General features: G+C 49.4%; 1 protein-coding gene across 1 annotated transcript in view; it reads right to left on the reverse strand.

Moving 5' to 3' along the window:
- Positions 1-4135: 4135 nt before the first annotated feature.
- Positions 4136-25205, reverse strand: part of Lpcat1 (lysophosphatidylcholine acyltransferase 1) — a 52427-nt gene continuing 31357 nt past the window's right edge. The window contains 12 exon segments of the mRNA XM_028873668.2: positions 4136-6165; positions 6609-6750; positions 9302-9400; positions 9704-9857; positions 10259-10384; positions 14615-14697; positions 17336-17390; positions 18657-18691; positions 20017-20075; positions 22545-22605; positions 24412-24455; positions 24458-24523. Of these exon segments, the coding sequence (XP_028729501.1) occupies positions 5981-6165; positions 6609-6750; positions 9302-9400; positions 9704-9857; positions 10259-10384; positions 14615-14697; positions 17336-17390; positions 18657-18691; positions 20017-20075; positions 22545-22605; positions 24412-24455; positions 24458-24523 (1109 nt within the window). The 3' untranslated portion in view covers positions 4136-5980.

The following is a 25205-nucleotide window of genomic DNA, read 5'->3' on the forward strand; positions in this document are numbered from 1 at the left end:
AAAGATATTTTTAAACACAGAATTCCAGGCTGGCAGTTATTTTGTCTTTAATTTTGAGGATGTCACCAGCCTTCTAGCTAGCATAGTCAGAGGCCAATGAGTAGTTGGTGGCCATCAAGGAGTTGACAGCTGTCAGTCACCAAGAAATCAGCAGTCACTGAGAACTTGGCTGCACCTGAGAGGTTGGCAGTCACTACGGCGGCTCTGATCGAGAAACTGGTTGTCACTGAGAGTTTGGCTGTCATTGAGAAGTCATCTGCCAGTCACAGAAAACTTGGCTGTTAGTCACTGAGATTTTGGTTCTCATTGAGAAGTGGATACCACTGAGAAGTCAGCTGTCATTCATTGAGGAGTTGGCTGATCCTGAGAAGACAGCTATCGGTCACTAACCAGTGGGCACTCAGCACAGTCACTTGGGCAGGCTTTGTTCCTTGGGAGCACACACATTTCTTCTGGATGCCTTTGCTTTTCCCTTTAAAATTTTTTTTTTTTTACATTGTATGTGGTGTGTGTGTGTGTGTGTGTGTGTGTGTGTGTGTGTGTGTGTGTGTGTGTTTGTGTGTGTGTGTGTGTGTGTCTGTGTTTTATGTGTGTACCTGTGCCAGGCACACATGTGGAGATCAGAGGACTTGTGGGAGTTTTTCTCTCTTTTTACCATCTGGGTCCTAGGGGTCACACTCAGGTCATCAGGCTTAGTGGCAAGCACCTTTTCCCAGGCCTGACTTGCTTGGTATTTGTTCGATTTCATGCTCACTGAGCTGCCTCTTTTATGTCTGCCTTTATAGATTTGGGGAAATTATGGCTATTATTTTGTCAATTTTTTTTCTGTCCCTGAAAGGTTATCTGAGCATGTTTTTTGGGCTACTCATTTCCTTTCGGTGTATTTCCTGCCCATGCTTGCTGGGACTGCACATTGCTAACCTCCAGGTTCTTGTGTCTCCCTCAGAGTATCACCCACTAGGATTTTCTCAGGTATGACATAGTATGAGTTTGTCTCTTCCCACAAACCCAGTGCTCATCTTATAGGATCTTTTCCAGGTGGCTGGAAAAAAGGGGTGGGGACCAAATGTGGACCAGCAGCAGAGCTGGTCAATAACTACCTAGCCTGGTTGAAGTTGTCCTGGAAGTCCCAGACCTAAGCTGGCATCGCTCTTGCATCTTCCAGCTCCCCTAGGCAGGCCAATTGCTCTGAACCTTTCCATTATAACTGGAAAAGCTTCTTGATTGACACAAACCCCAGACACAGATTCGGCTTCTAGGTTTTCCTGCACACATGGCCTGGAGTGCAGTGAGGGCCTATTCCTGACTGTCCATCTCTCACCCACAGCTACAGAACTCACTACACAGCCAAAGCAGCCTTGAAGGACACAGGGCTGGGCTCTGACATTGGAGGTGGACCTGTGATTTTGGGCTGCTTTCCCGGATAGGATGGCGCCTTAACTGAGGACTAGTGCACGTTGCTAACCATGGCTGGAAAAGCATCTGTAGCTGAGGAATTAGCAATGGTTCAGCTATATCTGGTGATGCCTTGGTGGCTGGGCCGCTGTTCTAAACGCTCCCTTTGCCCCCTCAAGGTCCTTCTCCACCCGACTGTACTCCTGCCTATGGTCTTGGGTATGGCCAGGGACCATTCTGCCCAGTGAGGCCGGAGATGACTGACAGATGCCAACACACAATGCAGACCCCTCTCCTCCCTGCCATGTGGCAGGCAGTCTCTGGAGGAGCTGGCCTGTCAGCCTGGGACAGTGACAGAACACTGGGCAGGGCTTTGTGGGAGGATTTTGAGGGAAGAAAGGGAAAGGAGAAACAATGTAACTAAATTACAATCTCAAAATCAAACAAAACAGTGGGCAGAGCTGCCCTGTCCTGTGAGAAACCTCTACTTTGCTGACCTTGACTCTCTGTGGCCCTTATCAGTTACTGTGTAACCTGGCCCCGGCCCAATCCATAGGCCCTTCCTGAGATTATCCTTCTCCTTTCATGCTGGAATACTTTGCTCTAAGACCCTCTATCCCCAAGACCAGAGGTTTCTACCTGGAACCACAGGACATGTGCTGCACCAAGGTAAACAGCTGTCAGCCCTGGGTCTGCCTCTTTCCTGATTCAAGGCACAAGAGAAATATGAATGGATCAGATGGGAAGGTTGGTCCCAAAGATGTATGAGAAAGGGCCCCTGTCATGAGACGGAACAGGATGGGCACAGAGGCGCACCGTCACTGCCTTTGGAGCCAAGTGGCTCTCCATGTGCCTCTTGGCATTGTCATGAAGACTGGGATGAGGGTGCTACCAAATCTGGGGCTAGTGGAGCATAAACAGGTACTGGGAGAATCTGTAAACAGGTGCCGTCATACAGTGAGACATAGGAACGAGGATGGGTCAGTCATGAGACTGTGCACTTGCCTGACTGGCCATGTGCATACTTGTGTGCATGTGTGCTTGTTGTACATGCTTGTGTGTGAACTTGCTGTGCTTGTGTGCATGCTTGGGCGTGAACTAGCACATCAGTTTGTTAACTGGTTACTCACTCTTTCCACTTCTTGGGAACCCCTATCATTTTATACAGAGAACATCAGGAGTGGTGAGCAGTGAACTTTGAAACTCAGTTTTTCCATCAGAAGATGTTTAGACTGGCTCTTAACCAAACTCAGCTCATTCAAAGGTGGAGACGAGGCTGCTGGAATTCATCTTCCTGGGAGAAGATATAACCTCCTGTTTATAGGCATGACTCAGCACCATGCTAGAAGATGCACAGGAATGTAACCTACAATCTGCAAAGCTGGGGGCGGTGGTGGTGTGGGGTACAAGTGGAAGATACTGGCTTCCCTTACCCTGGCTTCATATGGAATCTGTAGGGCAAGCAGCTTTCTTAAAAAGACCTGGAGTGGCTCTGATTCCTGTGCGATGCTTGTTGCAGGTGAGTTCCAACTTCCGCATGGCAGAACTGGATAATGAGAGCAGCAGAGACAGATCCTGTCTGACAAGCGCAGGGCCCCAACATTTCTCCATGTTGTTTGCCTGGTTGCTGTCCTGCATGTGTGTGGCTAGTTTGTGCTTGGAGCTACAGTATCTCCTGTGACCTTGAGCAAAATGATTACAGTTGATTCCCAAACCAACTCTGCATGGAAAGCATGTAGCTCATGTCTTGGTTTGAATCTTTAAAAAATTGTAAGCAAACCAGACATGGTGGTGCACGCCTTTAATCTCAGCACCTGAAGGCAGAGGCAGGTGGATCTCTGTGAGTTTAAGGTTAGTTTAGTCTACATAGTGAGTTCTAGGGCAGTCAGAGCTGGTGAAGACCCTATCTCAAAAAATAAGTCAAAACAAATTTAAAAAATCTTAACCACACTTAGTGTCAGAGTCGAAGGTCATTAAAAAATGACGAGTTCATCAAGAAGCACAAAGGAGAGAGATGGAAAGATGGCTCTGCCTTAACGAACACTTGCTGTTCTCCTGGAAGCCCTGGGTTCGATTCCCAGCACCCATATGGCAGCTCACAGCCACCTGTAACTTCAGCTGTAGGGTATCTGACACCTTTGCTCTAACCTGCGCGGGCATCTGCATTCATGTGCACATAGACATAATTAAAACTGATAACAAAAATAAATCTTAAAACACAGGGCATAGGTGACCCTTGTTAGACAGTATCAGGTTAGACCTTATTTTCTCACTCCATGGGGCCCAACCAAGCATCCTGGTGACCCCACACCCTGGCAAACATCAGTCATTTATCCTGGAGACTGACTGAGGTTCTTAAGCTTCTGCAGCAAGCTTTTAGCTACTGAGTTCTCTCCAGTCTTCACCAAACCTCTTTGAGGGTGTAATTCTTTAGCTGTTGTTGTACCTCTATTTCTCCATTTTTTTATACTGGTTTCATAAGATGGATCTGCTGACAGATGTGCTTCACACACGCCTCACACAGAAAAGCTACAGAATCGGCCTAGTAGAGGCAAAGAGATGTACGCGTCACGTGAACGACAGCTCCTGGTTCCAACACTGCCAGGAAAGCTTCCACACACAGCTGTTGGCACTTTCCAGGACTAAAAGATGAGCTCACTTTGATGGGCTTTCCTACCAGGCTAAGAAATGTCTGCTGTCTTTCCACCGAGAGGCGTTTAACAAAACACACTCAAGCGTGTACAACTTTACATTGTGTTGTGTTTATTCCACGGGAAACCTGAAGACCGCACCCCAAAGGAGCCCGCAGGCAGGGTGGGCGCTGCCCCTGCCCCTGCCCACTATGTACATTCACAGTTCTGACGCGGACTGAGGTTACTAGCAAGAGTAATCAGGAGATTGAACATCCGTCCCAGGTCTGCTCAGGATTTCCTCAACATGCCCAGCGGCATTCCATAGGAATCCTTCACTTGCAGGTGGTGGGGCAGAGCCCCAGCCTCGGGACATCTTAGTTCATTAGTCTCCTTCATTGGCCTTTTAGTGGCTTTTCTCTTCTGAAAATTTGTACTCTATAGTTATAAAAACCAACCAGTTGGCTACGAAGGCTGTGTTCACATTTCATTCATACCTAACAAGCTAAGAGCCCAGAACTCAAGCTCCCTGCCCATCCTGCGGCAGTGTGGCGCTGTGTGACTGAGGTTGAGGGTTCTGTTTATGTATTTCTCTTGGGGAAAGCACACACTAACACTCTGAGAAAGTTAGTCAACACCTGTTCCTGCACTTATGAGCCTGGTAGTCACTTTCTATAGCAACACCCCAAATGTAAAGCCTAATTCAGGAGTAAAAAACAAAATTCCAAAGCAACCATTGCTTATGAAACAAACTAAACCTATGGTCACTGTTGTGCTTTAAGGATGAGTTTGCCATAAAAAAGGATGAAACCAGGTAATGCCGAAGGTGACGGCCTGGACCCTGTTCCTTCCTGACTTCATGGGGGGCCAAGCACAGCAAACTGTGTGGTCTGTCTCCTGCAGCTGTCACCCCCACAGAAGAAGGCCACCTGTGCTCAGAGGGTGGCTGCTCTTCCTAAGTCACCATGGCAACTGGTGCAGAGGAGAGGGTCGCGGGGGTTGGACAGGACCTCCTGGCCCACCTCAGTATGCCTGCTCCAGAGCTAGAGTGACATCATAAAGACGAGGGGACCCTTACAGTCCTTTCCCTCTGCCTGATTCAGTCAATGCTTTCACCAGTTACATGAAGTAGACTTTGTTACATTGAAACAGAAATACCAAACTGGCAATGTTTATAAAAAGAGATGGGGAAAGCAGGTCCCAGGGCCAGTCTTTGTGGCTAAATGTCCCATGGTCCTAAACGGGAGGAGGGCAGAGAGGCCCTTTAAACTGTGGCCACCGGAAACAGTCTCAGAGTCTATCAAAAACAAGCCTGGAAATAAATATCCGTATGTTAACATGAAAAATGAAGTAGAAAACCAATTTTCTTTCTTTTTTTTTAAAAAAAATGTTGAATGTTTTCCAAAGTACCTAAGTGAGGTTTATAAAATAGTCACGAGCTCCTGCACAAACACAGAAACATAATCGGATGACGCCCCATTACACCGTGAGCCAGAGACGGCAGGGGCACTGCATCAGGACAGGGTGGCTGTTCCAGGAGAGGCGTGTGCAGCGTGTGTGCAGAGGCCCTGCCCTGTGCACACCACACAGACGATGAGGGAAGAGACTAACACAAACTCAAGACCAGCGTGTTCCAGGTGAGCACACCATCATCCCTGTGCCCACTCAGCCTGTGGAGTCCCGCCCCACAGGGAGGCCCGAGCACCCACCTGCCTGCCCGCCTGCCCGCCTGCAATGGGCAGGAGGGGACACACACAGCTTCCCTGCAAATGCCCGGCTGGGCCCTGAGACAGAAAACAAACACGTCACAAGTCCTTTGGACCTCAGGTCTGCAGACCTACAGAGACGGCGTGAGAAGACAGGAAAACACAGACGGCGAACACTCAAGCAGGCTCCAGGCCACTGGAGGCAGGCGGCGATGCAGGAGGGGCCTCGTCCCTCCGCAACCTCCCATTCTAGTCCACCTTCTTACAAAAATTCTTTCTCCCAAAGTCTGAGTTTTCAGGGCTGAAGTCAATGCAGAAGCCATTGGGAGTTGGTGCTGGGGGTGTCTGTGCACAACTGTCAAAATGTGTCTGATCGGGGTACAAATAGTCCTCCGCGAAGTCAGGGTGCATTTCTGCAAACCCACAGAAGTCATCTGCAAAACAAGGACGTTGATTATTGGACTGACAGAGCCCCCAGAAAGGTGAATTTTGTAAGACCAGTTGCCGATGACCGGAAATTCCTCAGGCCAGGGACTAAGAGCAGGGCATGGCAGAGAGGCTCGAGATAATGGCCGTGTGGGTGTTGGTGGCACAGCGGAATCCTCCAGGAGAGCAGCTTCTGCCTCGTGTGGGCTCTAAGCTTTAAGCTTGCTTCTAAATGAAAGGGAGAAACTGAAACCCCTGACCATCGTATTTTTGGGGGGAACATTCTTTAGGGGGGGAATTTGAGGAGAGGGGGTAGCTTGCTGTGTGGAGATGGGGTAGGGCTCCACTCATGTCCCCGGGCTTCCTGAGGCTAAGCCTCCCCACACATCTGGGCTGCAGTGCCCACTACGTCCTGCCCCTGCTTGGGGTGACACCACTCTGCTCCACTTACCAAATGTGATTCTTCCCTTCTCCTCTTGGTCAATAGCCCGGAACAGGTCAGTCACTGTTAATTCTGACACACCCAGTGCAGTCTTGAGGATGCAGGACAGGTCGGCCTCCTCTATGCTGCCATCCTCAGGCGATCCATACATCTGCAAGGGGCAGTGGAGTTACCGTAGGGACCCTCCTTCCGGTGTTTGCCAGGCATGGTACATTTCCCCCAGTGGTCCTGATCCCAGCTTGTGAAAAACAGCTGGCACCCTTGAGGGGGTGGTGCCTACAAGTACACGGTCAGGTATGGGGCAGAGCCATGCCTCTGTCTCTACTGGCCTCTGCAGGTCCCTCATGGACACTGCACAACCATGTTGGGACTTGGAGGCTGTAATAACTGTGGGAGCAAAGAAACACACAGAGGGAGATGGAGCGGAGACTCGGCTCAGCAGGGAGCAGCAGAAGGGCTCAGCGCGCCAGGGCAAAGCTAGCAAGAACCGGGCAAGCAGAACAGTGTGCCTCCCATGCCACCTAGTGGCCAAAGGATAAACTGCAGCATCTTTGGGTGGCCAAGGGGACAACGTACCGAGGTTGTGAGGCTTCGGTTTTGAAGAAGGCAAGGACTAAAAGTTTACATACATTTCTAATCAGAAAACTTCACCGAATGGGAAAATGGACTATGAGGTGTCCCCAAGACCCCTACGTGAAAGTTTTTCTACAGGAGTGACACTACCACAGAAAACAAGAAGGGACCCCCGAAGGGGCGGGAGTATGTATTTGATTTCACCGAGTATCTAGGAGTATACGTGTCTCTTGGGTCTTACACCTTGATATCTGGCCCTAACTGTGGTGTGAGGAAGCACTGTATTCTTACACCTCATCCCAGAGTGCTAAGGAACTCACTCACTTGGCAAAGCTGGACTCTGCTGGAACCTTTCATTGGTCTGGCTGTGCTCTTCGACTGGGTGGAAAGGAATTTCTATCTTCCCAGAAAGTCGTGGAACACCGAGCCCTGCTAGGACACCCCCTGACACCTTGTCACTGTCCCATGTCCCCAGGGCCGTTATATCTGCGGACAGCAGACAAGGATGGGTGCAGCTGGGGTACGGGGGACGTCTGAGAGGTGCCCGCTATCGCGGTGGGGATGCGGCCACAGCCTGACTGCCAGGATGCTCGGTTGCCTGCCACACTTGCCCTGTCAGGCAGCTGTGAGAGGCCTGGACTGAGTGCTGCTTGCCGCCATCACCTACGACAGATTCTACCCGAGGACGTCGGAGATCGGAAGAGAACACAGTGCAGGTACGGGAGGGCCAGGCTTTTCTAGACAGCCAGCAGTGCTGACACCACACAGTTAACTCTCCTGGAGTGGGGACACGTCTCGGCACTACTCTGGAGTGGTACACCAGATCAGTATGGAAAGGAACTTTGGGAGGCCATGAGAGATGAGGGGTCCCTGCTACCTCTGAGCACATCTGTGAAGGTACCGCCAGGGAATCCCACTAATAGGCAAAGAACCGCTATGAATGTGGGTGGCACCATCCCATCAGCTGCTGTGAGCTGAGCACCAGCATTCTCCTGGCTTGGTTTTCTGGCTGTCAGTCACCACAAGGCAGGCGGCTGCCTCACACTCCAGTTGCCATGTTTGCTCTGCCATGCTGGATGGCATCCTTCAAATAACAAACCCACACAAATACTTCCTCCCTTAAGTGGCTCCAGATTTATTTCATTATTTATGTGTCTGTGTACCCGAATGTATGTTTACGCACCATGAACATGCAGGTACCCACGTGTGTGTGTGTGGGGGGGCTACCCACCACCCCCACATCTCCCTAGAGTGCTCTTGAGTAAGAACAGCAGGAAACACTAGATAGAAGGATTTAGAGTGTGGAGATAAACAGATAGAAAATACAGAACAGCCTCGAGAGGGCCTGGAGCCTATTCCATCGGGCCCTGACTGTCTCTGCCCTAGGGTATTTATAGAAACACCAAGGGGTGGAGCAAAAGACCTCCCCCAGCACAGCCAAGTGCAGACCATCTCAGATACCTACACTCAGGCCCATGGTCCAATCATCCTCTCTATGCAGACTGGCTGGGTAAAGCCACTAGGAAACCTGAAAATGGCTCCCACACCCACAGAGACCAGAAGGAATCATGGTGTGGTTGTGAGCCATGTGACGTGGGTGTTGGGAACTGAACTCAGGTCCGGCGTAAGAGTAGCAAGTGAGACATCTCTACAGTCCCTCAAGTGGCTTCTTGTTAGGTATTTGGTTACAGTAATGACAGAGGTGGTGAGTACAGAAAATTGGTGACAGTCCTTAGGCCTTTGGAACGTTAAAGGGGGAGACTTTGGAGTGTGGAGACGCAGGCTGGGAGGTACTCCTGGGCATGCCTCTAACAGGGTTAACTGAGGAGGGAGATGCACCTTGAATGACAGGGTGGCATCCCATAGGCTGGGGTTCCAGGTTGGATAACGGGAAAAGCCAGAAACCAGCTGAACGTCAACATTCACCTCCTGCTTCCTAACTCCAAATGCAACACAACCAACCACTTCACAGCCCAGCCTTCATGACTTCCTCACTATGACTGTCTCTCCTCCAACCGTGGCCCCAAATGAACCTCTCCTCCTATACCATGCTTCTTGCCAGGAATCTGCCACAGTAAGAAGAGGAATAACTAACAGAAGCACAAAATCCACTCAAGGAATCTACTTGCCTGGAATGCCAGCTGGATGGTGGCCAGGGTCTGGGAGGGCCTGCACACCACGGACAAGGCGACCACATACTCTCGAAGGTCTATCTCACCACCACCGCTCTGCAAAGCAGAAACACGTTCAGATGACGGCTTGTTTGCCTGCATGCCACAAGGGACCTGCTAGCTAACTGGTTCACCCCAGTCTGACTTGGTAATACCCACATGTGTGGGAAGCATGCTTTGGAAGATGACTCCCAGGCATGCTTGCTAGAACCCCAGTCAATCCTCCAACATGAAGCTTTGCCAGGAGGCAAACCAGGACCTGCCTGCACTTAGAGAATAGGCTAGCCAGTATCTTCGTGGGACTGGCTCCACTGAGGACCGTTCCACATTGACAAGTCATACGTTCCCCAGTGAACCCACCTCGTCAAACAGTGAGAACATGTCCTCCAGCGCATCTGAGACAGGAACTTCCAAGTAGGCTGCAAACTCTGGAAGTCCAATTTTCTCTCCTCTCTTCATCCTTGCACTCTCTGAGTACTTGTCTAGGTCTTTCTCAAGATTTTCTGGTTTCAGCCTAAATAAAAAAATGAGACGATTTATTGACAAAATCATATCACAGAAACTAAAACAGGAGACTTACTGTGAAGCTGGGAGACTCATCGAAACATCTTTAAAATTTCTTAACAAGCAGCAAGTTAGTTTCTGAGCCTGGCACATCCTCACAGTTTACAAGATGCCAGGTTTTGTCTCTGTGTCTGTCTGTCTGTCTGTCTGTCTGTCTGTTCCCAGTATGGTGTACAGGGGCAGCACCCATACGCACAGCTGGTATCCAGCAAGATTTTTAAAGTCCTTCTATGCGGACTGCTGATGACATCTGAGACCCAACGTAAGCAGAGAAAGAATTCTGTTACAGGTCCTTTGCCACCTCGGCAGCACCCGGTGCTAATGAGTGCTCGAGAGCCCCAGGAAACTCACCCGAGGCCCCTCACCAGCCTGGCAAACTCCAGCAGGCAGGTGTCAGCAGGCAAGCGGAGCTGTCCATCTGCCAAAGCCAACTGGCAATCCTCAAATGTGTAGTCAGTTACGGAGACACCCAGGGCCCTACGAGAGAGAGAGAGAGATCCTTTCATCACGCCGGGCCACTGGCCTCACCGACCAGGGGCAGTAACCACAACAGCTGCGAGGAAACTGGGTGTCAGAGGGCAACCAGGGAGGACAGACAGCTCCTGATGGCCTTCAGGGAGCAATCACTCTAACAGACCGGCCAGGAGGGAAGCCCAGAGGTCACCAGGGCACTGAAAGTTACGGGACACCCAGTCCTCAGGTACCAGGTTAATGTGGGCCTCCCCTTGGGGGAAGCTGCTGAGCATCATCACATACCCCTGTCTGAGACCGCGATGGGTGCATCCTCCTCCTGGGATCTAGACAGGAGATGTTTTACCCGTGTGTAGACCAGGCCTCCTTCACTGATGTCTCAGTGTGCTACTATTGTAGCCACACGAAACATTATTTTAACTTATATATTAAGAAAGGAAATTCCTATGAACCCAGACAGAAACCAAAACAAGAGTGACTATCACTTTCTAAGAACGTGCCCTGCCCAGGACATCCGAAAACAATGGAATTCTGCTGCACCACACATGCCGTGAGCACAATGGCTGGCAATGCTCCGACAACCAATGGGACCCCTGCAAAACCACAGCAGAAGTACACACACCAAGCACTCAGGTTAGCAGGAAACCCTCTCAACTCTGGCCCCCAGGTTCATCATTCCTGTGAGCCCATCAGACCCCTCTTTGGGTGCACACCATCGGCAAGATCAGGCATCCAGCAGAAGCTCAGGGCTGTGGTAATATGGCATGTTTTCCCATGGTGCCTCAGGAAACCTGGAGCGAGCTTGAAGGGAGGAGCTTGGCCAGGTCAGGGCCTGGATCCCAGGCTTACGCCTCTGGGTCTAAGGATGTGGACAGCTCTACCACCATGTTACTGAGCTAGATATAGACAAGAAGGAAAAGCCACTGTTCTCTCCAGGAAGCAGGTCCCTCCCATAGTCTGTCAACGGGAACTTGGAGGGAACGGGTGACGGAAACACAAAAAAAGCCCCAAACAGGAACTGACAGCCCTGCAGCTGGAATGCTCCCCAGAGCCAGCCAGGATGAAACTTTTTACATGAGCCCAGGGAAAGAGCAAACAGGCTGTGGGCAGCCAAAGCCTTGACTGAAGCCCTGGGTCGCAATGCTGAGTGCTGAGTCCCCAGGGGTGGCTATGCAGAATGCTCAGTCCCACAGGAGCCCTCTAGTTACAGTCTGCAATTTGCATTGAACATGTGTGCGTGATGGCTGTCTCAAACTTCCCTTTCTTGACACACAGGCTGTCCAGATCTGCAGCTGCCTGTTCCTGCTACCCATCCCACTAATACCATGCATGTCTGTGGTCTGCACAAGTGCAATGTGTGCATGTCCTGCATGTGATTAGTGTAGCACAGGCCCTCAGACCTAATGAATCCAGAGGAGCTATACAGAATCACCCCACAGGGCCTCTTGCAGGTCCTGTCCTAAGAACTGAATTGTCTACAAAGGCTATGTCAGATTTCACGAAAAAAAACAAAAAGAAAAACAAATTTTCCCCCATATTAAACACATTTATGGAGGAAAATTCAGTAAGTGCATTATGGAAGAAAACGCCTCAAAACTCCCCTAGGAACCTCCTTAAGAAAAATGGGCTTTCCACTCTTTTGGGTTATTGTCCAGGGTTGCCCAAGAGACTTCCAAAACACCCTGGGCTACTGCTACTGCTCTTGGTTGTCCCCAAAAGTAGAAAGTAAGACACCAGATACTTTGAACACAGGGTCCAGATGCCCAGGTGCTGGATTGGACCTTAAAGCTCCCTTCCTGAAAACTAGCTTTCCTGGTACCAGAAAGTGTCTTGCAAAGGGAGGGATGTAACCATCAGTCCTGCTCAGCCATGAGGCCTATGGACTACAACACCACTGGCACAGCACGGTGAGGGGCACCCAAGGGGGCAGCAGTGGGACGCGTACCTTCGTGGTAACCAGCTCTCTAAGTTTACTTAAGATCTGCTCAACAAGAGGGGAATCATGCCAGTACCGGAAACCTAGCCAGCTACCCAGGACTACTGCAGTCATGGATCTTGAAGGAAAACTTACAACTGCCACTTTACCACACCAACATAACCCCATCTACACCCTAAATATTTGTCCTCACCCCTACTCATCAAAGAAACGTCTCTTCGCAATTCAGACTATTATAGAAAATTACAACCAATCGAAATACAGAATGATGGAGCCCAGGGTCAGCTGCCACATCCACAACACTGCCCCTTCCCCTAAGGCTCAGGAATCATCTGGAAGAGGGGGTGGAAGGATGGTAAAAGCCAGTGGAGCAGGGAGTTTGCTGTAAGAGTATGTCTCTTAGAAATACTGGAGAAGCTAAACCCAGGAAACCTCATCAGCGTAGCTGCCTAAACATGACCTGAACAACAGATACATCAGCACGGATGGGGAGCTCAGGAGGCCTCAACCCCACGCAAAGAACAACTGGAAACTAAAGAATGCCGAGTGGGACAAATAGTTTTCCCAGGGAAGACACACTAATGGGTTAACAAGCACCAATCGGTGTGCCCTGAAAACATACATACGAGTAACATCATACAGATCAAGCAGGTGCTATGTATATGTTTAGCATCACACACACACACACACACACACACACACACACACACACACACACACACCCCAATTAAAGAAAAAAAGGCCACATGTTTGAAAAAGGGCACATGGGAGGGTTTGGAAGGAGGAAAGGGAAGGGAGAAGTGATTAAGTATATCATAATCTCAAAAAACTTATTTTATTGAAAAAAATTTCACATAATATATTTTGATCAAGTTTTCCCTCCCTTCCCCCAACCCCTCCCAGATCCTCCCTACCCACCCAACTTTATGTTCTTTTTCTCTTAAGAAGAAGAAGAAGAAGAAGAAGAAGAAGAAGAAGAAGGAGGAAGAGGAGAAGAAGAAGAAGAAGAAGAAGAAGAAACAAAAACAGAAAATGGATCCTGATAGTAAAAGTCTGGTGCTGCCCCAGTGATGCTGTGTAAGGAGGCAACCATGAAGTACACGATCACCTGGGGTCAGGATGTAGGCTGCAGACTTCCATAGAAGAGGCTGGAGCAGGGGGTGGGGATGGGACACAACACTCAAGATCTAGGTGGATGGGATGCGACTTTAAGAGAATACTGTGTTTTCTGCATTAACTCCTTAAAATCCCTCTAAGTCTGACTTAAGCAGGTGTTATAACCTGACAGTGATTGGTGTATGGTGTATGGTGGCGATCACTTGCTGAGTTCTAAAAGATCCAATCTCTTCCTTCCACCCCCAAAGCAGATCACATCACAATGAAGGATTGGAATGCAGGACCTTGGCCTGGCTTGTGCATTCCCTTAGTTAGCATGTGCTCAGAGCTGTCTGTGGTGGAGGTTGCACCCTGGGCGTGTGCCCTTCAAGAGCAATGAGGGAGAAGTAGGCAAGAACCAGCTCTGCACAGTGACTCGAGGTCTGAAGTGGGGCCTCATTGAGGTGCTCCCACAGCACTCTCTCCAGGTCTGTGTCAAGAACTGGGGGTAGGACTGCCCCCCACTCCCAGGGAGAGGAACCTCAAAGCTTCCTGGACCTGCCATTGGCAGAGGCTAAGGTTCAGCTCCACTGTACGCAGCCCCTTCAGGGGAAGAAACAAGGCCGTCCACTTGAGGCTGCAGTGGGGGGGAATCACCGTCTGGTGTGTATGAGGAGGGCTGGGGTCTAGTTTTAAGTATGTATGTGGGAGATGGGGCCCAGAAGGTGGAAGAAAGTCAGAGGGAGGGCACTTGGGTGACATGATTGTTGTTCAGACTAGCAGGAACCAGAAAGTGAAAATGCTTAAGTTTTCAACTGTGCACAAGAGTCGGGAGGCAGCGCAGGTCACCCTAGGAGATTAAACATACAGACACTACGATTCCTCCAGCAGGGGGAGTGAGAGTGTCAGCAAACAGTTCACAGGCTTAGGAGGCTGTAACCCGAGGCCGACCCCTGCCCAGGTCAGTGCATGCCCCAGAAAACACACCAGCATCACTGATGACTATGGCAGGTTTGAAACTTGCGAAACGAGGCAAAGATTAACCATCTTTTAAGTGTTAAGCAAGTCAAAACATCATCAGATAAAAGTAGGAGACACAAACCTAAGGCTGAGCACACGCCATGGCTTGCATGCACAGGACCTGCTTGTTCACTCTTGAACAAACCCATTTCCCCAGCACCATTGGCAGCTAGCTGCTCACTCACTTGGCCATGACACGTCGCACATTGCTGGCATATAGGGCAGGATTCCTCTTCTCCTCCTCAGAAGGGCAATACACGGGCAGGAACTGTGGACAGAAAAACCGTGTCATCTCTGTTAATACAAGACACGGATCGCACCAGTCATCATGAATGGTAACTGTGTGGTAACATTAGGACTGGCAGAGCCCTTCCTCTGGATAGTCTAACCACACCCATACATGCCTGCAAACTCAAGTGTTCATACTGCACTTACACATATCTAGACCTGTATGTGCACGAGTACACACACACACACCTGTAAATTTTACAACCCAGCACTACTAACCAGGAGTACCCACTGTCCCAGGCCACAATATCCAGCTCCTAATCGCAAGCATATCTCAATTTTGTGTTGAGGATTACACAGAACAGTACTTCTGCAGTTTCTATATCTGAAGCCCTCCTGGCAGCTAATATCAACTACATCTCTGTGATAAGTCAGCCTAAAAGTGTAGCATTTTAAATGACTTAGTGCCCCACGAAGATGCCAATTCTACCATCATGAAAGGGCAAAAGACCATCCCTGATTCCTGTTCTTAAATAAAGGTACTTAAGAATATAGGAGCATCCTGAGCAGCCTATCAATTCCCACTATATGCATATAAGCTTTCACAGTTACATTTTAGAAATTCCTAAAACTACAATGGTCTTCTCACATTAACACAGGTACCCTATGCCAGCAATGTGAAAAAAGACACGTAAAGCAAACTGCAGGACCTTTCTCAGTCTTCCTTAAAATGAGAGACCAAGTCTGAAATAGGTCTGCTCAAAACCACAGGGGTCTCAGCCATGACAAGACCATGATCCTTCTGAGGCCTGGTCCTGCTCTCTCCTGGCAGCCAACAGAGAGCTACCAAACATCCAGAGCAGCAGAACCAACACTCTCTAGGCTAGGCTCTTTGTAGAAGTCACAGTAGCCCACCTTTCCATTTTGTTTGGCTCTGCAGAACTTATGGCAAATGAGCAGAGTGTTTCACTGAATACAAAGGTGCATATGACTCATTTCTGATTTCAGATGCAGGCCCATCAGAATTCTTTTTTTTTTTTTTTGAGACAAACAAACAAACAAACAAACAAATCAAAAAAACAAAACCCACCACTCCCTCCACTCAGAGAAAGTTCTACAGACTACACATATATAACTGTGTTTGTTGAATTTAGCCATATACTCCAAGACCAGTGTTAAACAGGATGATGACAGAATGAATTTAGCTATTTAAATTTAGCTGTATTGGTATCAGGTAGTAATGAAGGCAAAAAGAAAATGTCTGTCTTCTTCTTTGTTTGTTTTTCGAGACAAGATTTCTCTGTGTAGCCCTGGCTATCCTAGAACTCACTCTGTAGATTAGGCTGGCCTCCAACTCAAAGATCCACCTGCCTCTGCCTTCTGAGTGCTGGGATTAAAGGTGTGTGCCACCAGTGACTAGCCAGTAAAAAGAAAATGTGTATGTGTCAATTTCATTTATTCTGGGTAGCAGTCACCTGAATAATGATGATAGGTATAGTTTCCTTTTAATTTTTAAAAACCCTGTTCAAGTGTAGCTGAAGTTATCCTGTTCCTGCCCAGCTCCCGCGGCCCTCAGATACAAGTAAACACACAGAGACTTATATTATTTATAAATCGCATGACCTAATAGCTCAGGCTTCTTGCTAGCTGTTCTTATATCTTAAATTAACCCATTTCTATTAATCTATAAGTTGCTTCTCATCATGGCGGGCTGGCAGCATCTCTCTGTCTCAGCCTTCCACTTCCCAGCATTCTCCTCTCTCCTTGTCCTGCCTACACTATCCTTCTTGCCTGGCTACTGGCCAATCAGCGTTTTATTTATCAATCAATCATAGCAACATATATTCACAGCATACAGGACATCCCATAGTATCCAAGGGTTAAAGAGATGATTCAGCAGTTTAGAGCACTTGCTGCTCTTGCAGAGGATCTGGGGTTCTATAGCTAATATCCATATGGCAGCTAAGAACCATCTGTAACTCCAGTTCTAGAGATATGACCTCTCTGGCCTCTGTAGGCAATATATACACCTGGTACACAAATGTACATGCAGGTAAAATACCCATACACACAAAATAGAAATGATCAAATCTTTAAAAAAAAAAATCCTATGCAAATGTATTTAAATCACACAAAGGACAAAAAGCCACAGAGGAAAAGTGACTAGAAAGTTCCTCTAGGACCTAGACAAATGAAGACACTCAAGGATATGTAACATTATCTGAACAGGTTAGATACTGTATATACAGCTCTTGGTTTAATAGTATTTTAACAATGTATCAAGCCAGTTCCACTGTAGCATTGTATGACACATGCCAACAAGAAACCCTATGTAACATTATGTGAAATTGTCTCCATTCTGGGTTAACATTGTTGCAACACTATATTCTTGAAGACTCCAGTGTAACACTGTAACCACATGACTGGCGTTAACACTGTTGTAACACAGATCCCAGCGTAGCACATTGTATCCATAGTGTAGCACACTGTATCCATACAGACCCCAATGTAACGTTGTGACACTGTATCACACAGCCCCAATTCTAACTCTGCATCATTTCAGGCCCCAATGGAATCCTGTACCTCACAAACCGCAAAAGAACTGGCCCCTGGCCAGATACCACCCTGACTCCACCCATACTGCATACTGCCCATACTTCGTAACACTGTCTACTCACCTCGATTTCCACTTGGTTTTGAAACTGGCACAGAGTAAGCCACAGGATTTTCAACCTTAAAAACAGCATTAAATAATTTTACAACATGGTTAAAAAGTAAGGCTACTAATTCTTATAGCTGAATGACTCCAAATTTTGCCCAGAGCCTCTAGGAGGTACTTTCTGGGCAGTGAACCTGGAAGGAAGGGGAGCCTTCCAAAGTTGAAAGGTTAAAAAAATAAAATAAAATAAAAAGCAGTGTAAGTAATAAGATAATTTTATTAACTAGAGATTTCACTTTCCTAGTTAAATATTTGTTTTGGTCTTTGGTTATTCTAGAGAGCCATAATGCTTCATTTGCCCTCCTGCTTTGACAGCCTTGACTCAGGATGCCCAGCTCCCTATGTAGGCAGGGCAGACTTTTAGGTTTAAGTCATGTCCTGGCTTGTTCACCTAATTTCCAGGGTCCTGGATCTTCAGTGATATTGCCACTACTTGTTAGACTGAATGGAATTACAGAGTTACCTAGAGTTCCCATCCTGGAGGCCACATTCTCTTTATCTTCCTGGCAGTCAGTCACCCCCTAATTCTGAGCCAATCTTTTTCTGCCCCAACATGACAGTTTGAGCATAGAACAAGACACCGGAACAGAGTTCCAAGTAATCCTCCCAGTCCACCTGCTCCTACCTCAGAAGTGGTGGTCTGACATCACCGCAGGGGCATTTCCCCAGCACGTGACACAAATACCTTGAAAGGCGTGGGAGGGGCTGGTATCTGATTTCACTTCCTGTCTGAAGCCACTGAGGCTGTCTTGTCCCTGGCTGGCTCCTCCTCCCTGCACACAAATGGCAGCTCTAGTATTATGGATGGCTTTGACAGCCTGGTGTCCCAAGCTTGGCTGCTGTAGTTTTTATTTCTCTTATTCCATGGGGTTGATAATCACAGTACAACTGACTCCCTATGTCTGTCCTGGGAAGATTGGAATATCAACTCTAGAGGGCCTCCCTCACCTGGCACCATCTGAATCCCACTGCCTGGACAAAAGACCCCATCCCCAAACACCAGGTGCGGCCAGGTGGACAGTACCAGGTGTGCTAGGTGGGTAAGGGAAGGGCTCAGTTACCTTCCCGTGGGCGCTGGCGTTGAGGAACTTACGTCCCCAGAATCCAGGAGAGTTACAGAGCCACTCGGGAACACTTAGCTTTTTCACAATGGGCCGACCCTAACTGCTGTCAAGAGTGGTTTCCACATTTGCAAAAGTAAGGAAAGCACAGGGAGCCATCAGTGGCCTGTGCGTCCACAGAGTGAGAGGACAGACAGGAGGACATGGTGCCCAACTTACGCTCCGGGGCCTTGCCACGTCCATGTGATGGTGTCCTGGGAGTGAGAAAGCAGATGAGTCAAAAGTCGAGCCAGACCACAGGAGGGCCATCCTCGGCTAGTCCATAAATGCACAGCTATTCTCCTCCCACATTAATACAGGCAGAGTAAAAGCAGCTTGTGCCCTGGGTTCCAGGGCCCTGAATCACCCAACTCAGAATGGAAACCTCACTCCCACAAATAGGCTGGCAGGCTACTCTATTCCTGGGTGTGCTGGCTCTCAGCAGAGGGCAGGGCCTTCCTCAGGAAAGCGACAGGAAACGGACTCTTCCGTGGTTCAGCGATACACGATAGAGTCATCTAATCTGCTGGTGTTAGTAACTGATGGTCCAGACGGCCTCCGTGACCCCATGCTCGGGCAGGCAGGCCCCTGTGTCCATGAGCTGCCTACATTGCTACCACTAGGTTGGGAGTGGAGAGGTTCCCTTCCATCTTGTCCTCTGCTGTCACGGTGACTGACGGCTGGAGACAGGGAGAGCTCACTGCGGTGAGCACCCCCACCTTACTATTTCCACCAGAAGCTTACTCCACTAAGAAATGCCATGTATGCTCCGTATCAACTCAGGGCCCCGGGGCTTACATTCACAGACCGGCCACTTCTAACTGCGGGAGCCATCAAGGCAGAAAACACCTGCTTCAAGAGCACAGCAGAAGGGAGGCTCCAGCTGGCATTTGTGCAGCAGGCTGGTGCTGACACCCCCCCCCCAGGGGTTGGGGGGTATTAAGGACTCTTGGGAGAAAGGCGTAGTGGCAAAACCCAGCAGAACCTGCTCTGAGGCCTCCTCCCTCTTCTGAGCTGGGGTCCTTCCAGGTCACCCAGGAGCTCTGGGCCCAACTGCCCTGTCTTACCTTGTTTCTTTAAAACAATACTTCCAACTGGAGCAGAGGGAACACAACAATGTTACCCGATTCCTTACCTACTGCTCAGTCTTCTAGAACGTAAGCAGCCCTGGACTTTAAAACTGCCCAGCGTAAGCCAGGCTCTGGGAGCTTCTGAGGACTGTCTGTGTGGGATCTCACTGAATGCTGGAATGGAGCAGGGCACTGCTTCTGGGCCTGTGAAAGGTGGAATTCTGTGCGCCAGTGCTGAGACTATTCTAGAACTGTCATGAATACACCAGGGAGCTAGCTGACACTTGAGACTCTATCTGTGGAGCCTGCTCCTCCCTCTCTGGGCTGAGGCTGTGGGATGGTGCCAACTGCTCTCTTAACTACTGTGCGTGGACAAAGGACACAGACACGGCAATCCAGATACAACCAAAACACCAGCTCTCCTTCCTCCTGAACCCCCCTCACACACGTCCCAGGAGAACGTGACTTACCAGTTTGTTTGGGTAACGTAGCACCACAGGTTGGACAGGAACTCCAGGAATGAATGCACCTACCAAGAAAAGTGCAGGGTCTCAATGCTGGCAACAGGAAGCGTGGGAAGCTGGGACCCAGCTGAGGTACTTTTGCTGGCGTCAGTTAACTGAGCTTTTCCTGTGCCAGCCTTCCAGGTCAGTGAAGACACTCTTTGGGGTCCTGGATTATTTCCTGTACCCCTGCATGTCCATGAAAAGAGGAGTTGCTGTGTATCAGCACCAATATGAACAGACACCGAGGGGAGGGGAGGGTCTCCAGTGTGTCTATACCTCAGGCTCTCTTCTCCATAGGTCTACTCTGTCAACCTTGGTCTACTCACTGCCCATGACCTGTATCTGGGGTAGTCACTAAGCAGGATAAGGCACATCTGGTCTCACCAGGGAGAGAGCCCTGTTCCCCATGTGTGACTAGCCTGAGCACTGGAGAAATATCACCTGAGAGGCCTCAGGACTGCCCCTGCCAGTCTCCTCTACTATCTATATACTGGCTATGCATTCCTTGATGAGTTGACAAGCCCGGTTTATGAAGTTCTATTTTATTTAAAAAGGCTGTTTGAAGGCCCACACCTCTGAAAACAAAGGTGTCAGGAGCACCCAGACACTGAGGAACGGATACCCAAGGAAGCCACCATTGCTGGCCGAGGGGCTCTGTGTTCTTCTGGACTAGTGCAGTCTCACGGAAATCAATGTTCCTCAGTGGTGTGTACCCATTCAGGGAGGGGAGGGTCCTAGAGGGAAGTTCTCTTGTTGTTTCAGACACCTCTCTATTCTTTAGTTCAGGGCCTTGGTGATGGTCCTGGTTCAGGATTTCTGTGCACCCCTGGAAAAATCTGCACACAAAAACATCTTGGAACCTGGGTGAATGGATACATCTGAATATGCATGGCCATGAAGGCAAGTACAAACGTGAGGGAAACAGGTGCTGGGCTGCCATCAGGCACCGAAGCGGCAACTAGCAGCAGGGATACCCACAGGAGGTGATGGCTCTTCCCAGACTCCAGAACGCAGGAAGGAGTTCAGACCACACGAGGTTTCATGTGTGCCGTGGAGTATGGGGCTGGACACTGGTCTAGTGCTGAGTAAGGATCTGGGGTATGAACCTTATCTGGACGGCACAGTTAGTCCTGGTTGGGAACTGTGGCATTCACACCCCCTCCCCCGTGATGTGTGTTGCCCTTGGGGAGGCTCTCCTCAGGCCCTCTTTGTGTCTACATTCCTTCAACCTCACAGAGGCAGCATGGCTTCCCCTGTGAAGTGAGGCTGGCAGGCGGTCCTCTGGTCCTCTCTTCAAGGATAGGTAATCTCATCACTATGGAAGAGGAACGGTTCCCTGTCATGGTTGAGATCCCCAGCTCCCTCACAGTTCATTTATTCTCTGCCCACTGCCTTGGGGACATGGCCTGGTGTCACTACTGAGGTTTCAAAGAAAATGGTTGGGGGCCTGTATGGACCATACCCAGGGTGGGGAGTCCAGGTGGGGTGGGCCATGGACTTTCTCCTGCAGCTAGGCCTGTCCTGGTCACCACATGCTTCCTTAGCTGCTAAGCCTGTTTTAAAAGAGCAACCCAGGACACATTGAGAGTAAGAGTTTCCTTTCTTGTGCTATATCTCTGCCTATCAAAGTTGCTGCCGCTATCTGTGTCAAAAAAGGGAGGGCTCAGCCATGTGTGCACATGAACAGAAAAAAAGGGCAGTCTTGGGAGGTGGAAGACTCTGAATTTACCATCCAGCACTAAAAAGAATGGAAAGACCATGGAGCAGGAAAACCTCAAAGACAGAGCAGAATATTGACAGTTGTACCTAGTCTAACCTAGTCTGTGGGAGATGGTGTACATACCCCATGCAAAGAGAATTTATGAGTCCCACCTACCTCTTAACGGCACTAACGGCTGTGACGGGATCAAGGGGTAAACCTGTTACACCTCCCAGGGTATACAAAACTTCAACCAGGCAGTCAGGCGTAGACTTTGTACCTCCATCGTCACAACTCTGCTAAAGCCAGGGGCTCTATCCCAGTGCTGGGCTTGGGAGTACCATGAGGGGATGTCCAAGATGATGTGTCACTGTTCACGCCCATGGAGAAAGAGCCCTGTTCTCATGTGGCTCTAAAACCAGCCTTCAAGGCTTTGCAACAGAAGAGCAAGCTACAGGCTGGAAGTCCTCTATAGTCAGTGGGATCTGCCAGGGCCCAGAGAGCAAGGAGATCTCAGCACATGAGGGCCTCACTGGTCAGGACCTCAGAGCTCAGGCAAACGTTATCACCTCGTGATAGCCACTGCCTTCACGGTCTCCTCATCCTCCTGCAAACACTCCAGTTCTTGGCTCAGACACTGAGACTTTCCTGTGACTTCTAGAAATGCTTCTTAGAACTTGTCATAAGAGACAACAAAGACTTCCATTATCAACAGATGACATTACTTTAAAAGTCATGGCTGGTTTCCTCTTTTTGACACAGATAAAAACAAAACAAACAAAAAACTACATACCAGGTTTGAAGGTAATGAGGCAGGTCCTATTCGTGCATGTTCCTTCTGGAAAAATCATTATCTTAAAATGGGAAAAAGATAGCATTAAACCAAAGTTTAATCCAGAGTCCACAGGAGCCCCACTGCCAATGTGATTTTTCTGTTACTGACATAACTTTTGACTATGGCTCCCAGAAAGAGGAGGGTCCTCATGGGGCCCCCCTCAGGGCTGGGGGTGGAGGAATAAAATGAAACACACTATAACCACAAAGTAATCAGCAGTGCAGGACACCATGGTTCTCAGTCACACACATCCCAGGACAGAAACACAGGGGCCACAGCAGTGAAGGACACCATGGTTCTCAGTCACACACATCCAGACAGAACAGAGGCCACAGCAGTACAGGACACCATGGTTCTCAGTCACACACATCCCAGGACAGAACAGGGCCACAGCAGTACAGGACACCATGGTTCTCAGTCACACACATCCCAGGACAGAACAGGGGCCACAGCAGTGAAGGACACCATGGTTCTCAGTCACACACATCCCAGGACAGAACAAGGGCCACAGCAGTGAAGGACACCATGGTTCTCAGTCACACACATCCCAGGACAGAACAGGGGCCAAGAGTGGAGGCACTGATGAGGGACCACACCACGAGGAACAGGGATGCTGGGAACAGGCCGGAAACTGTGCAGCCACTGGGCACAACCACAGAGTGAAGAAACTCCTGTCCCCCCAGACACGTCAATGGCAGCATATAACAAACTCCAACTCCCCATGATGGAAGGCACAGCTCAAAGAGCTTTAAAATCTGAGCCCTGATGGGAAGGTGATCCATTGAGGAGGCTGGGTGGGCTCAGTGGGCATGCCTGAAGAGCACAGGTAAGCTCCTTGGAGAAGAGGGAGCAACTGTGTGTGTGTGTATATGTGTGTGTGTGTGTGTGTGTGTGTGTGTGTGTGTGTGTATGTATGTATGTGTGTGTGTGTGTAGGTATGTGTGTGTGTATGTGTGTGTGTATGTATGTATGTATGTGTGTCTCTGTGTGTGTGTGCCTGTGTGTGTATGTATATGTGTGTGTAGGTATATGTGTGTATGTGTGTGTGTGTGTATGTATGTGTGTGTGTCTCTGTGTGTGTGTGTGTGTATGTGTGTATGTATGTATGTATGTGTGTGTATGTATATGTGTGTGTATGTATGTATGTGTGTGTCTCTGTGTGTGTATGTATATGTGTGTGTGTGTATGTATGTATGTATGTATGTGTGTGTCTCTCTGTGTGTGTGTGTGTGTGTGTGTGTGTGTGTTTGGGGCGGGGGGAATGGACACCTGCCACACCTTATAAGCCAGAAGCCTCCACAGAGGCTGCCTGTGGGCACAGGTGCCTAAACACCAGATCTGTAGTGCTTTTCAGTACCACAGACAGGGGATCCTGCAAAGCCTCCAGCCGCTACCTGTTGGCTCAAGTGGAGAGGAAAGAACTGAACCTGAGTGACACCAAGGCATCTCAGGCTAACGGGGCCACGGGCAAAGGCTGGTCTCATGGACGCAGAGGTAGGAGCCAAAGAGCTTCAGTCTGGGATCTGGAACCGTTGAATTCCGCAGGCTCACAGTTAGCAGGCCATACCCAGGGCAAACAGCAAGGCACCACCACATGCGACGACAAAAAGACACCCAGAGAGCCCGTTCTCACGCCCAGACACAGACACCCAAAGTGCCCAACACCGAGCACACTCTTAGATGCACCCCCCCCCCAAGACACACAGAACGATGTGAACTTCAGCACCGGAGATGGACGTGGCAGGCTTTGTGGTTTCCTCTCTTTCCTCTCCCATTCTCAAAGTGCACAGTTTTGGAAGAGCTCGTAAAAGCAGGATGGTTCTACCTGAGGCCACTTTCCATCCGACTGTGCCCGTCGCTTGATCTCTCCACGGTTTTCCTCCGAGAGTCCTGGTCAGACCGGGACACGAACACGGGCCGGATGTACCGTATCAGAGCTGTGGGGATGGAGACAGGGTGTCAGCAACCACAGAGTTGGAACAGAGACCTCCCTGGGCCATGCTGATGCCTGGAGGGTGAGGAACCTTCCAGTGAACCCCCACAACCCGTGTGCCCCGGAGGAGCAACACAGGACCATCAGCCAGGACACACAGGACAGAATGGTAACCTAACACTACCAAAACAGAGACAACCCGCTGTCACTCTGTTAGCAGAACAAGAGAGTCAAGAACTCCTGGACCCCACTGTGGGCTGAACTCACATTCCTGAAAGTCAGGGACGAAGCCCTAACTCCTGGCATCTGGGAATGTGACCCTAATTGGGGATAAGATGTTTGCAGACAATCAAGTTCGGATGATATCACCCTAGCTAGGGTGGTCCTGATCAATGACCAATGTCCTTCTAAGGGAACAGAGGTAGGGGGAGAGAAGGCTGCATGACAAGGTGGGATGTGATGTGCCTGCAAGCCAGAGAGGACCGAGGACGGCCAGCTGCCACCCTCTGCTAGGCGGCCAGGGCCCTCCTCTTGGACTTCTAGCTTCCAGAATGGCAAGAACAAACTCTTGTTCTTACAGCGGCTTCTTTGCTTTAAGAACCCTAGAGATCACACACAGCTCAGGGGCAATCACTGCATCAGAGGGCCTCCACATCTGATCTAGGGTCAAGGCTATTATGCCATGA

The sequence above is a fragment of the Peromyscus leucopus genome, chromosome 19 (assembly GCF_004664715.2).
Source record: "Peromyscus leucopus breed LL Stock chromosome 19, UCI_PerLeu_2.1, whole genome shotgun sequence".
Taxonomy (NCBI): Eukaryota; Metazoa; Chordata; class Mammalia; order Rodentia; family Cricetidae; genus Peromyscus; species Peromyscus leucopus.